Source organism: Chenopodium album, chromosome 11, assembly GCF_948465745.1.
Source record: "Chenopodium album chromosome 11, dcCheAlbu1.1, whole genome shotgun sequence".
In the NCBI taxonomy this organism is placed as follows: domain Eukaryota; kingdom Viridiplantae; phylum Streptophyta; class Magnoliopsida; order Caryophyllales; family Amaranthaceae; genus Chenopodium; species Chenopodium album.
The window spans coordinates 2805056-2819156 of NC_137844.1; the positions used below are offsets into that span (position 1 = coordinate 2805056).

A 14101-nucleotide genomic window follows, 5' to 3' on the forward strand; every position below is an offset into this window, starting at 1 on the left:
CATACGTTAATTCTACGCAAATGATTGGTTGATAATTTTAAGTTTAAACATTTCCTAAAAGGTAGGTTATGATTTAAGCTAACAATACACTAAAGTATTGATTTCTACACCATTCTAGGAAATGAAACATATATAGAGTTACCATTGACAGTGGACACCCTACAGTCACAGTTCCGTCATCTAAAAAATCAAAATGCAAGAATCCCAAACCTCTACATTAATGGTAGGGAAACTGGGTAAATCTTGGAAGTGATTCCTAGAAGCCTTCATACCTCACGTCAATGAATAAAAAAAAAAATCCCATCACTGAATCTAGTTTCTAGTCGACGTAGACCACGTAGTCACACTTGAACTTCAAATCCAATGACATTACAGTGATGAACCAAGAAAGTATACAAACATAACATTCCACAAGCAAACTGAATGGAATCAAAACTTAGAATGATCTTAAAAATGAATTGATGGGTGTCGCAACATCTACAGGAATTGGCAACATCGTAGACTGACAAAAGGACCTTTCCTTTTTGAAGGTCAGACCAAGCCAACATTGCCCCTTAATCTAAAACCATTTTGGGGTACTATTCAATTATAAAATAAAGGCTGAAATATAACTGAGAAGATGAACTTCAGCACAGAAGCGTGCCCTTTTGATACCTTTGCAGTTTGCAACTGTAAAACGTCATCATCTCCTACTCCACACAAAGTTAAGCCTCACTCGATGACAACCACTATCAACAAAAATAGTTACGGAGTACTATTTACTTGTAACTCGTCGTATGGACACACAATTCAAGCAAGAGATTATAAGGAGAAAGTGGAAAATTAATGAATTATTTAAAATAACTTTACCACCGATTACTCTCTCTAATCTCCTTAACTAGCTACCCATGCTATGTTACTCGAGCTTTTCATTTCACAGCAGGTATCATTGTCATATATTCGACACTCAGACATGGATGTAACATTTGGACACTTCATTTTAGGTCAAAAAATGAAAAATCTTCACAAAATACTCAAGTTAGACACTTAGACACTTACCCGTATTGGACATGGATACCTAAGCCCGGATACATAGATCCCATGTAATGAGTTGTGTAAGTAAAAAGAAATAAATAAAATACATTTTAATGCCAAAAAATGCTTCTCTTTTATACATAAAATATGTTGAAAAAAATATCAAAGAGGGGGACCTTAATAAGTTGGGACTCCTGCAACATTTCAGAGGAAGAAAACTCTTTATTCCCTTTGCCTATACTGAGGAAAAGTTTAAATCATATTTCATTATCATGAATGGGGTTGATCTCTTCAACAAGCCATCAGCCATGCAAGTAGCTAGCCAACCAATAATTTCTCTACTTTACCACCCCCCCCCCCCCCCCTTTTTCCCCTGTTGTTTCCTCCCATTTACTTTGAAAAAACTTGGACAGGAGAAGATTCCCACTGCATTTGTTTGGGGAGAAATAGAATGCTATTAGCTAAATTAACACAGATCAATATTACTGAGTGGATACAAGGATCAGGCCTAATCTAAAGTGTTGTTTCACACTTGATTGTCCAAAAACGAAGAATCGGAAGAGTGATTTTCTGGGTTGAAATTTGGAATGAATAACAACATACTGTATGATCATAATGCAGTATTCAAATGTAACACAGAAGGAAGGGCAGAGTAATGAATATAATCCACATTCATGATAAAACAACTGAGTGAAAAACTATGATCTACTAATTACCAATGATAAAACTACTAGTCCTACATAAAGTTGTGGCTGTAAAGGTGAAGAGAAAAATCCTAGCAAAGGTGGACAACAAACAGTCCACCTTAGAAAGTAAGATTTTAAAAGCTTGAGTTTGATCTTAAGTTTTAAAGATGGAACTCCCAGATGTCATCCGTGATACGTACTTTTCTTAAAGTGTTTGGGGGTGAAGCTGCCACATATATAACACCCCCCCCCCCCCTCTCTCTCTCTCTCTCTCTCTTTTTATGCAATGGGTCAATTAATTGGTGTACCTATAATAGCTATACTTCAGACAATGAGTCTTATTAAGAAGGGCAATAACTAAAAGTGCAAAGTAATAAAACAACAAGGATTTTGTTCACCTTTTTATTATTAATTTTCCTGATATTAATCATATTCTCCTCCATCTTCCACAATGATTTAGATCCGTACTCTAAAATGACGCTATCAAAACAAGTACTAAGAGATGTTATAGGTCAAACTAATGAGAATATCTTAAAAAGGTAACTGTTTACACTTTGAACATATGTAATTAGATTTAGCTAAACAAGAATTTCGTTACTATTTCAACAAACTACTGAACAATTTAATGAAAATTCCAGACCCCAAGATTGCTATTTAGTTCTATTTTTGAAAGTCTATCCCACAATCCACCATAGTAAACCAAAACATTCTAAATCACTCTTCAAACATTGAATTCACTGAAATGATGAAACCAAAGGGCTTAAATCAAAGCTTAAAGTCGCATGCGAGAAAGATTCCATTACCTTGTCAGGATATCATAGAGAAATGATCATGTTGTGATTGTAGGCAAAGCATGCGTCAATTCTATTCACCCTGCCAAAGATAAGAAAATTAAGAGCCTCCTCAATGCTAAAAATTACATCTGAGGTGGTCTGAAATCATTTCATACATTGCAGAAGTTCAAACGTCTTCTTCACAATTACTAACAAGAATTTCAAGTTCCATAACACTTTACAACAACAAATTCAAGATGATTTGGTCATTCAATAATCCTCAGAATAAATGGACAAGGGAATAAATTATGACATAGACAGATGCCAGTAATGTTGCTTCAAAGAGAATAATCCTTCAGCAGGTTAAAAATTTACAGCCCCAAATCATCCTAAAGGAAATTAGATAGCTACCTTTCTAGGAAGCTTCATATGATTTGGTAGAGAGTAGATGTACAGTAAAACAGCAACATTCTTCAATAAAGAATTTTGTCAATTGAATATATACTTGGATCACAGCATCCTCAAAGAAGATAAGGTGTTCCTCTGCAAATGCTTCCTCAACACCAGAGCAAGTAGACCAACCACAACAAGAATACAATGCATATGGCAGAGTCAAATGCAATCTCACTGCTTCGCGACCCTCATCTGTTTGATTGTAAGCCACTACCACCATAGTATTGCTTGGTTGTTTCGCGGGAGAATTCAGCAAATGTCATCCCATCCTTAAGCCGTGCAGAGAGTGGGGGGATGATTCTGTGAATCTCTTGTGTAAGTTTCTCAAGCTCTCCTTTGCCTTGAGGCCTCTCCCCATGATTCCCCTTCTGATCATTTAATGTTAGCTGCTCCACTGGATAATCTGACATATCAAAAACCTTATTCCACGCAGGATGCAAAAAAACAACAAAAGTTTCCCTGCTCAAGTTTTCCAGCTCTACTGGCCGTGATACTGAGTGAAGAGTTGCCTGGAGCTTATGTCTTGACAAAATATCAGCTGATTCCCCCACCTGAAGAATGAAACTCTCAGGAGGAGCCTTTATAGCACAAATACTGTTCTTTTTTGGATGAAAAATCTGCATATAAGTATTCCCACTGGGTGACGAGCATTCTAACCTACTGAATTTCTTGCAATCATCGTCCCCTTTTTCTGTGTGACAGCATTTTAGTTTGACGAACATTGGGCTAGTAAGAACAGTGAAGGTACCATAGTCATAGTGCCACTGTTGCCAAAGATCAGAGTGTTTCTTGCATGCCCTTCTATCACCATCTCTATGCATTTCCTCACTCCTGCACGACCTCTTTTCATCCTTGAAATGGAAGTTCTTTGGTACAGATTTTTGTTGTCCTTTCATAGACCCCTGTCTTCTCCCAGATTCTTTGATTATACAAGTATCAAGAAAAGAGTGATAGTGAATGAGACGACCCTTTGCTGTCCCTGACTCTAACAAGCTGTTCTCCAATGTCTTCCCACCAATTGCCTTATCACAAATCTGTGCTACACGAAGTCCCAGGTCCATCATACATAACCCAAGTTCCCTAAAGCTACAACCAAGATCCTTGAAGTGATCATTGATTGATTTGACATACTCATCAGCATCAATATTTTCTTCACCCACATTGTGCTTCTCAAGGCCCTCAGAACATACATGGCTCAACTTACTCATATCCAATTTGTGCCCATATTTCAGCTGCATAGCAAATGATGAGACAAATCTATCCAAATTCTTCAATGGAACATCGCTCCCTAAGCCATGATCCTGCCATTTCTCTTTAATTACAAGTCAACAGTACAGTATGGGAGACAGGTATGAAAAACATCTAGAAGACAACTGCTGAAAAGATCAAGGCAATTATTAAGTAAATGATATAGTGTTGTATACAAGGAATGGTAAACCGTCTTGGAGAGTGGACAAAATAATACATTCTAATGGGTTTATATCCAAAAATACAATATCCTTATTAGTCAATAAAATTCTAATATCACTCCAAATTCCTCCGGTATATGGGATGTACCTAATTACCTATCATCCGTCAAGGCTCAGGTTGTACAAGACACTCCTAAGTATGTTTTTCTAAAATTAACAAACGAAGAAAGTGTCTTACCAGTTTCAGTTTGAAATACTACCACCCTTACAAAACCCACTAAAAATCTCATAAAGAAGCCATTAAGCAATAAATAAAGCAGTATGACTTAATGAGTAAAGGATCTGCAAAAATTGCAATATTTTTCGCATGTCATTGCGAGGATCTCCCATATATCTCAAGTTCTCAACCAAAGTTATGTTTAACAATGCATCATAGCACACCAATTCCAAAGTCTTGATAAGATCAACTGACCAATAGATATCTCATATCTTTTGCCATTTTGGGCACCACCATGCTATTTCCTTAGCGTTGTTCATTCAACACTAGACAAACATCTTTGACACCTATCAGCATTTCTCCATATATTTCAACATGACCAATCAAACTTCCTGAAGAAATAAATTAATTAATAGCTAAAATTTCACTGACATAACTATCAATTTTATCAATTAAATTATCCTATAATTTAATTTCCAGATTAAATCAATCAACATCTTAAATTCCAATGCCATAACTATCAATCTTACCAATCAACAATTCCCCATTCCTCATAACATCAATACCTAATTACCTATCAACATTTCTCCATAAATATGAAGTTATCTAAGGTCAATTATCACTTAATTCCTGCCATTTCTAACAGCTTAAATTTGGAATTTCATCAATATTTCTCGAGTATCCTCAACCACTCGATTCGAGAAAATTCATCATTTTGCCTTTAACAAACCAAATACGTATACAATTAAATACAATCATGACATTTTAAACACTCCAAAAAAGAACAATTATGATCTTCCAAATTTAAAACCTTTTTACCAATTAAATGATTGAAAACATTCACTATTTACAATTAATCACAATTAATCAATCAGAATAAGTCTCATCATTCATAATTCACACTAATTTCAGCAAAATTGCAAATAAATGATAACAACTTTTGAAACTACCAATAAAATAAATAAATAAGACCTTGAGAATGCGATTGCGATGACGATGATGGAGGAGGGAGAGATCTCGTGCGCGAGGGAGCAGGTAATTACGAAGTTCCGCAACATTTGGAACTCCTGTAATGGTGAGAAGGCCTGGACCAGTGGGCCCTAGGGCTTCCATTACTGCTCTCAAGACTGATTCCAACTTTTCGATTTCAATCGATGATGAAGACGAAGATGATGATGAAAGTTTGAGAAGATCAGAGTAATGGAGTTGGTAGGGTTCTAGAACTTCTATCTTCTTATCCTCCATTGAAGTCTCTGCAAATTGTTCTCTCTCTCTCTCTCCTAATGTTGACGCTTTTAAGTCTAAATTTGGATTTTAGGGTTCTTAAGAAAATTTGAAGTCAATTAAGCATTTCCCGCTATAAGTAAAAGCTTTCCCGTCAAAAAAAAAAAGAAAAAAAAGAGTAAATTTTAGGGTTCTTTTCTAGATTTTTGAATGTTGGGATTATTATTAGAAATTTAATCTAGAGAAGTGATAGGGGCACCTGTGTTTTATGTCATGGTGAGTATTTTCGTCATGTGTGTAGTTGTAGACATGAAGGAATACTTAGCATACAATAGCTTAGCGTTTTGGAAAAAGAGTCACTATTTTGGTTTAGAAGAAACGGTGTCCTATCTTGTGTTTTAGTATCAAGTTTATGCAAAATATTTACATGCAAAATCCAAACAATTGTATTACATGAAAGAATTGAGAGACATGTAAAACTCGCATAATCTACAATTCTACATTCCAGTCTTCCAGAAACCTCTTTCCATTCTAGAAGCATCTCTTTCTCAAGGAGACGAGGAAGAAAAAACTGATACTAACATACTATTACTCTCCGGAAAATTCACATCTTAGAACCCAGATCCTTAAGAGAACTAACTTGTTAGAATCACATTACTACATTATACAAGTGCATGTAGCACCGTTTGCTTGCACCTGCAATGGTTATCTCGGGGATTAACAAAATTAGAAACAGCTGCAACTCTAACTACAGCTTCAAGCCTCCTTAACAAATCAAAACCCCATCCAAGGATTTTGATCCTAGGGCCTAGATTCACTAGTTCACACAATTTTAAACTAACACTGCTAGCCAATATACAAGGGACTAGTTGTGGAAGAAAGTTAGTACCATAGCTAGGTTCCGGTCTCTTTGATGCTTTTAGCTAACCATATAGCAGTTTCTCTTGGAGACACTTTTTCAGGACCGAACGGCTTCAGGAGTACACTAAGCTCATCATGTCTTCCCTGCTGTAAAAGTCGGGCACTGAACTCAAGCAAACCTTCTAATGCTTCAGCACGTTGTTGATATGAGGTGGTATCAAACCGCCGTTGCCTGGAGTCTGATGATGATTTGCTGGATAAACCACTGACTTGATTATACTCTGAAATTTCATTGGCCATACTTGGCTTGTCCAAGACTCTGTCTATTATCTGGACTGTACACTTGTCCTTCATCATTGAGCGATCAGCAGCCTTTGGGGAGGTGGAAGAGCACTGAGCAGAAGTTGATGAGGTTCTATTTAAAGGGTAAAGTGGGCTCTCAGAAGATGCTAATGGGAATTCGGCCATCTTGTCAATACGTGGGGCATTGACAGATACATCAGGAGACTCGACACCGTGAAGAAATCCTGTCTTGGATTTATATTGAGTCTCATAGTCTGCTGCCTTGTTGCTTGAGACTGAAAGCGGCAGGGAAACTCTACGTGTTGATCTCGAATATTTGGTCGTCGGAGTATGCGACATGGGAAGCTGCACATTTAAGAATTCAAAGCTTAGAGTTTAATGGTGCCAAATACATACTAGCAAGAGAAACACGTACTAACACGGCCCATCAGAAAGGTTTTATCAGGGGGAAATGATATCAATGTACAACCCCCTAGTTCTTTCATCCCAATTCTAAAGGACAACCATTGATCGGTTGAATTTTTCTATAACTTCAATTGAATTGAAATTCCACAAGTATCTTTCTCCATGCAAGTTTTTCAGCTCACGTTATATTTAAAATTTTAGAATTACGATATCTTTAAGGTTTGTATGGGCAACATAAAATTTTCACTTAAGAAATTCTATATTAGTGGTCTATTGTTATGGCATGTCCCAAAACAAAGATGTGGCCTATTAAACTGAATTGTAATGGCTTAATGAAGTAATGAACTTACAGAGGTACGACTGGATGCATTTGTGGACATCTTAGAGGGTGTTGACAACCTCCTAAAGGCAGAAGAACCTTTTGAAGGCGTTGAGAACCTAGGGGTTTTTGCCACAGTAGAAGCTTTGCCAATTATTGGCTTATCAACACCTATCTCCTTGTGTGAGCTACCAGTGGACATTTCCTCCAGCTTTCGATTCATATAAGTAGAAAATTCCTGTTGCTGTCTGATAGAATACGGGGAGTCTGGTTCAGCTCCAGAAATGCTGGGATTCTGGGTTCGGTCATTACTGTTTGACAATCTTCTGTTCTGTCTGTCAACACGCTTTGGAATCTCTTCCGCCTCGAGAAATCTGGTTTTCCTTGGATTGTCATAATAGGATGTTGGTAAGGTGTTTCTTCTGAGGCTCCCAAACTTTAGATTTATTTTGAAAACGTATGGCTGAAGATGAGGATGTCTGAGCAGTTCAGTAGCCTGAAACAGAGAAGCCAAAACCATATCCACATCAAATTATTATAGCCAATGTGCTGATAGGGGGAAAAAAAAGCTGTAATCAGAGTGTTGATTGAATTCAGATGCAAGGACACAAATTGTTTCAACTTGTAATTTAAATGATTGCAAGACCTATGTAGCTAAAATAATTTCACAGTTTTACATGTAAAAATTCATTTTTGCTGATGAAGTGATATTTATTGAATAAAGTGTAGAACCTGATTTTTTTTTTTTTTTTTTTTTTTTTGCTCAATTCACTAATATATTTCTGAAATGAAGTTACTGATTTTAATCAACTTTATTTTCACCTAAAGCTTACAGAGCCATAGTGACAAGTATATTATCAGAGCAAAGTGGCATGCAGCATTGTAAGTATGAAACTAAAAAAGAAGAGAATTCATACACTGGGCCGAAGTTCAGGGTTTTTCCTCAGCATCGTCTTAACAAGACCCCTACTGCAAAATGAGATGATACAGTGAAATGAGAAAAACCATAGCTAAATATACCTTACACAGCCAAAAACAAAAAAAAAAAGGAACAAAGGCAAGCCCCTAAGCAAATATTTCCTACTGTGCAAGTGTGCAAATCATAACACACATGAAAGTTTTCACATACTGCAAAAAAGCACTTACAATCGACCAGAATAAATAGTCGGAAGTGGGGAAACAATCGACCTATTTATTTTGTTAATCAGTGCTTGCATGTCCTGCACAACAAGATAAAAACAAATTTACTCAAAAATATTAAGTGCAGAACCACAAATGCAAGAGAACAAAATACACAAATGGAAAAAACTTCATAAAAATGTCTAGGTGATAACACCTAAAGAAGGTTTTATATATTTATAACATAGACTCTAAATGAATATTTCAGAGGCGCAAATATGATGCCATCCAAAACTACATAAATCAGTGCTGGAAAATGGACACAAGCAACTTACAAAGGCCTTAAATGCGGGTCTCAAAGCAGCCATTTCATAGATACAGCAGCCTGAAAATGACACATGACAAATTGCGATCACCCAACAAATAGGAGGGAATAGAAAAATCGAAGTGTAAGGTAGGCTTTAACAGATTAACAGACCTAATGACCAGATGTCAGACTTTGAGCCATAAGGTATATCAGCGAGAAGCTCAGGACACATATAGCTAGGAGTTCCAACCACCTACAATTGAAACAGGTAAACCAAGGAGTCAGACACATTTAAAACATTAAATTCTCGAGTTAACCAACTGATAAAAAAACTACTTACAGACGAAGCAAGATCATCTGAAGTTAACAGTTTAGCTAAACCAAAATCACCTGCGTGCATCAGTTTAAATGTTAATATATATAGCATTAATACATGTTATAATACAAGAGTTGATTTAGACACAATCTTACCAAGACGAATGTCTTGCTCTTTCGTCAAAAATATATTTGACAACTGTGGCAAGAAAAGAACAAGGACCATGTGAGAAGACCTATAATTATGACAGACACATGGCTAAGATCTAGGCAAAAAAAAAAAAAAAGCCTGCCTCACCTTAACATCTCGATGCAGAATATAGTGCATATGCAAGTAATCAAGCGCCATTAGAAGCTGAACCAGCCACTTGCAAAGTTTCTACAAGAGCTCAATATTTTAAAATAAAATAAGTAGCCACATAAATAAGATCAAGTCTGGAAAATTTAAGAGATGATCAACGCAGAAGAAATTTAAACTGTAGCTAACTACTTAGAACTTACCTCTTCAGAGAAATGAGTGCAGTTAGCTTTCTTAAGGGCACCTGCCCTACAAGCACAGTAAGACAAAAACCACAGATTACAAACTGAAGGCCGACAGGCAAACAATTTAACAGCAGTGCAGCACAGGCACGTATAAAACAAAAGCAGGATAACTTACATGTCACCTCCTTCACAATAACCAATAATAATGCAGACATAGCAACCCTGTGATCAAGCATAGAAAAATTATCAGAATTACTACGAGTATACACACCATGAACAACTATAGCACATAACCCTGTGATAAGAAAGACAGAGCTGGCTTTCTCTCACATTACAGTAAGGTGGCAGTTCTGCACAAAATGTACTTATCATGCCACGTTAGCACTTTAATAACAATTAAGTTTTCAGTGCCAAAATGCAGATGGTAGTTACAAGTTACAATCCCAGAAGCAAATTAGAATAGAATTTCAAGAAATAGTCAGACAATGTTCTAGCCAATTTAACAGCCATTGTCCAATGGATACCATAGAGAATTGAGAGAATTATAAATACAATATGGTTTAGACATGAAAATGATTGATATACTTAAGAGACCTTTTATAAAGCTATCAAAAAGGCAATAGCTTACCCTCTCCACCCATGAATCTTTATACTCCACGATGAATGGATTCCTTATTTTAGAAATCAGCTCCATCTGCATATCATAAGACACATAACATACTAGTCATTAGGGAGAAAGTGAATAACCTATTCTCAGGAACAATCAAGGGGATCATACAATACTCCAAATTTTATTGAAAAAGAAGCCACTTGTCCCCTTCACTCAATGAAGCCATGGAATATTGTCTATAGTCTGCACTTCATAATCCATACGTAATGAAAATAGACTAAAGCTAGTGCAATAACATCTTTATACTGCACCTATTCATCATATTTTAACTCTGGCATGAAAGCTTTAAATTTTGCCTGAATAACATATCTGATCAGTAGTCTGAAAAATGCACACCTAGAACTGACCTCTTGATGGGCAGACCTGCGCGTTCTGTCAGTCTGACGAGCAAGTCGGATCTTCTTCAGGACATACCTAGGAAGAGTATGGCCATAAGATTAAGATAATAGCTAAAATAGGCCATAGACCTTGCATCACTAGAAACTTAAAACTGAATATTCAAAGCACATAGTAAAGGAATGCACTCACTTCTTTTTCTCAAGTTTGTGTCGCACAAGAAGGGCTGAACCAAAGGCACCCTTGCCGATTTGTTCTAGTACCTCATACTGATCCATTTCTACCACCGGTAACTCTTAAGTTCAGACAACTTCAGGAAAAAATTCTAATGCTACAATATAAAACAAGCCAACATAAATTACATTCCCAGGAATCATAAAGATGAAAAGTAAAGGGCAAGGCGGCAAGAATTCAAAAGGCAGTTGCACAGTTTGGGATTTGACTGTTATTAACAGCCTTTAAATCAAATAATCAATAACATTAGCATTCTATAAATGATTCCTATTGCATCTAAGCTTAGACCTGCAGCAACTATCACATACATGACACATATTACTAAACATTACTGGTAACAAAGAGGCCAGAACACTCCCAAACTTAATTACTAGAATTCTTAACACCAACAGTCAGCCTCGAACTTGTTTGACAAGCAGTTGCATGGATATAAATAAATAAAAATTGTAGCATCCCTTGTCACAATAGTTTTTAGCAGGTACTGTAGAAAGCTAAGTGAAATCTTTCATACCAACAAAGTGAAGTAAAAGAGAAACAATTTCTTAATTTCAGGCTCTTTAATAAGCCTTCCAGTAGTGCTAAAGTTCAAACTAAAACAGGATATGAAAGTGACTAATCCGCTTAATATACCACATTAATGCATAATACAAAGTTTCAATTAGTCATAAATCATAGCATAGGCTAAAACCCTAGCACAAAATTAGCTAACAAAAAAACTCACAAAAATCAATAAAATGTGCTTTCAACAATTGGGTTTCTACAACACATGCTAAACAAGCATTATTGAGTTATTCACCCACATAAAAATAAAAATAAAAAATCACCCTTTTCCATCTTACTAAGCAACTTAAACCCATCTTCTTCAATTTTAAGAAAGTAACAAATACAATTTTCCCTCAAATTTTGGGTTTCTGTTACCAGCAATATACTCAAAGCCAAAATTAATAAAGTACCCATTAAACATTTTAACACAAGAAACAAAACCCAGACCCCAAAACCCCAAAAAAAGTTAAAAATTTCACTTAAACCCCAAAACTTCATAAACCCAGAAATTAACCAGGAAAACTAAACTACATTGCATACAATTTTAGCAATAAAACCAAAAAAAATCAAAACTTTATAAAAAAGAATAGGTAGAGAAGAGTACCTTAAAATGGAGCATTCTTGGGTAAAACAGATCTCTTAGTTCTCTTCTTTTTCCCGCTCTTGAACAAGTATAAATGAGAAAGAGATAAAATTGAACAAGAAAATTTATTTAAAATAAACAAAGTGACAAAAAAAAAGTTATAGAAATTAGAAATTCAAACTTCAAAAAAAAGAAAAAGAGGAGAAGTGAAAAATGGGGGAGTCAAAAGAGAGAGTGGGGAAGAAGAGAAGAAGAGAATCCTGAAAAAGACAGGAGAAGAAGTAAAGCAATTTATAAATTAAAATAATTAAAAAATACTGTTGGAAAATGGGAAGATCCCCGTGCTTTGGAGGTTAACTAATCAATTTATTACCACGTAGTTAATTTATTGCTAATTAATGTTTTAAAGTATTTGGGAATTAATATATGAGCACTTTCAAGGACGTTAGAGGATAATATAAAACTTAGGATAAAATTCCATGCTTTGTCGGTAGCTTAGCACTTGGAATGGTTGTGGGTAATGAGGAAATTTTAAGTATTTTTAAGTTAAAAAGATACTTTTGTGTTGAGAAGTTAGGAGGATGGTGTCTTTATGTTGTGATTTTGTATATTTGAGTGATGATATGATTGTATGTATATGTAGTTAGCTTAATTTGACTAATGAATAAGGATAGATGTTTGCACCTAGGAAAGTTTTGTTCACTTCAGTTTTTAATTTTCTTCTCTAAAAAAATATTCATTTTAGTTTAGTTCAATTCAGCTCAATTCAGTAAATTAGAACAGGCTCTGCGTTTGATTGATTATCGATTAATAGACATAACTATCGTTGTTTCGATGATAGTTGATCTTGGGTAAGGGTGACAATTTGAGTTATCAAGTTAGGTTTAGGTTAGATTTCGAGTCAATTTCGGATTGTGGTTAAAAATATGAAAAAATAGTAATTCTTCCGTTTCTTTTTAGTTGACACGTTTCTTTAGTCACGTTTGTCAATGCACAAATTCAACCGTTAATATTATTAATTACCGATTTCCAAAAATTATAAAAAGTAGATATTTTGAAAACATACATCATGACGAATCTAAGAAGACCCCACATGATTATATTTTCATAACGTATAAATCACAAAACACGGTCAAAAGGAAGTGTGTGAATAGTGCTAAAATTAAAACGTGTCAACTAAAAAAAAAAAAAAATTGTATAAAACTTAATATTATTATTTATTATGAAATTTGAGTCAAATCGGATCGAATTCAATTTGGGTCAAGTTTGAATTTCTCTCAATAACTTTAGATCAGGTTATCGAGTTGGGTCAAGAATTGCTAGCCCTGATCTTGGGTCTCGCCCATGTATGGTAGTTTTAAAAAGAGTCAAATTATCCCTGTGCATGGAAAAATGAGTAATGAATTTTGTTAAATGAAAAATTGTACATATGTAGAACTTGTTCTAAGAGCAAATGAAGATTTAACAACTATGGATATTTACCGGCCAAAATCTAAATTGAACAAACTTTTTGTAATAGTGTGCATGGAGTTAGTTGGGGATAAACTCGATTGAGCTAAAGTGATAAGGTTTAAGGTGTTATTTTTCTTCTTAGCTCGTACCAATTACGTCCTAATACACACTTGCTCTTTTTTGGAAGAGAGGATATGTTCTCTTCAAATTATTTTCATTTCAGTTCAATTTTTAATTTCCTTCTCTCATAAAATATTCAGTTCATTTCAGCTCAGTTCAGTCAATCAAAACAGGCCCTGACTTAGAAAGAAAAGTCAGCAAACGATGATGAGCAAAATAAGTATGGGTTTACTATGTTCATGCATGATACGCTTTTCCATTTGAAAACTATTGTA

General features: G+C 35.3%; 2 protein-coding genes across 3 annotated transcripts; both read right to left on the bottom strand.

The window, feature by feature from the left end:
• Nucleotides 1-2503: 2503 nt before the first annotated feature.
• LOC145567165 (uncharacterized) lies at nt 2504-5986 on the bottom strand. Of its 2 annotated transcripts, XR_014095509.1 has the most exons (3): nt 5525-5986; nt 2885-4227; nt 2504-2573 (listed from the first exon to the last, which is right to left on the bottom strand). XR_014095509.1 is itself a non-coding variant. In XM_081626401.1 (2 exons), exons 1-2 carry the CDS (start codon nt 5795-5797, stop codon nt 3115-3117), a joined length of 1386 nt encoding a protein of 461 aa, XP_081482527.1. In that variant the 5' UTR covers nt 5798-5986; the 3' UTR covers nt 2629-3114. The 2 variants fall into 2 exon arrangements, 1 of the variants encoding a protein (XP_081482527.1); XM_081626401.1 differs by lacking the exon at nt 2504-2573 and having other exon boundaries at nt 2629-4227.
• A 356-nt stretch (nt 5987-6342) lies between these two features.
• Nucleotides 6343-12618, bottom strand: LOC145568219 (serine/threonine-protein kinase Nek2-like). Its single transcript, XM_081627655.1, has 15 exons — nt 12276-12618; nt 11087-11225; nt 10906-10972; nt 10517-10582; nt 10064-10110; nt 9907-9952; nt 9704-9784; nt 9562-9604; nt 9431-9480; nt 9262-9343; nt 9119-9168; nt 8811-8884; nt 8582-8633; nt 7696-8160; nt 6343-7285 (listed from the first exon to the last, which is right to left on the bottom strand). The coding sequence occupies exons 2-15, from the start codon at nt 11170-11172 to the stop codon at nt 6671-6673; spliced, it is 1824 nt and encodes a 607-aa protein (XP_081483781.1). The 5' UTR covers nt 11173-11225; nt 12276-12618; the 3' UTR covers nt 6343-6670.
• Nucleotides 12619-14101: the final 1483 nt, after the last annotated feature.

Bases quoted from the DNA above. Each gene is read 5' to 3' on its own strand.
- LOC145568219 (XM_081627655.1), bottom strand. From the start codon at position 11,172: ATGGATCAGTATGAGGTACTAGAACAAATCGGCAAGGGTGCCTTTGGT. The intron at 9,481-9,561 runs GTAAGATTGTGT...TGATGCACGCAG, and splicing joins AGAGCAAGACATTCGTCTTG to GTGATTTTGGTTTAGCTAAA. The intron at 8,161-8,581 runs GTATGAATTCTC...TCTCTGTTTCAG, and splicing joins ACCCTGAACTTCGGCCCAGT to GCTACTGAACTGCTCAGACA.
- LOC145567165 (XM_081626401.1), bottom strand. From the start codon at position 5,797: ATGGAGGATAAGAAGATAGAAGTTCTAGAACCCTACCAACTCCATTAC. The intron at 4,228-5,524 runs GTCTTATTTATT...GAGAAATGGCAG, and splicing joins ATCGCAATCGCATTCTCAAG to GATCATGGCTTAGGGAGCGA.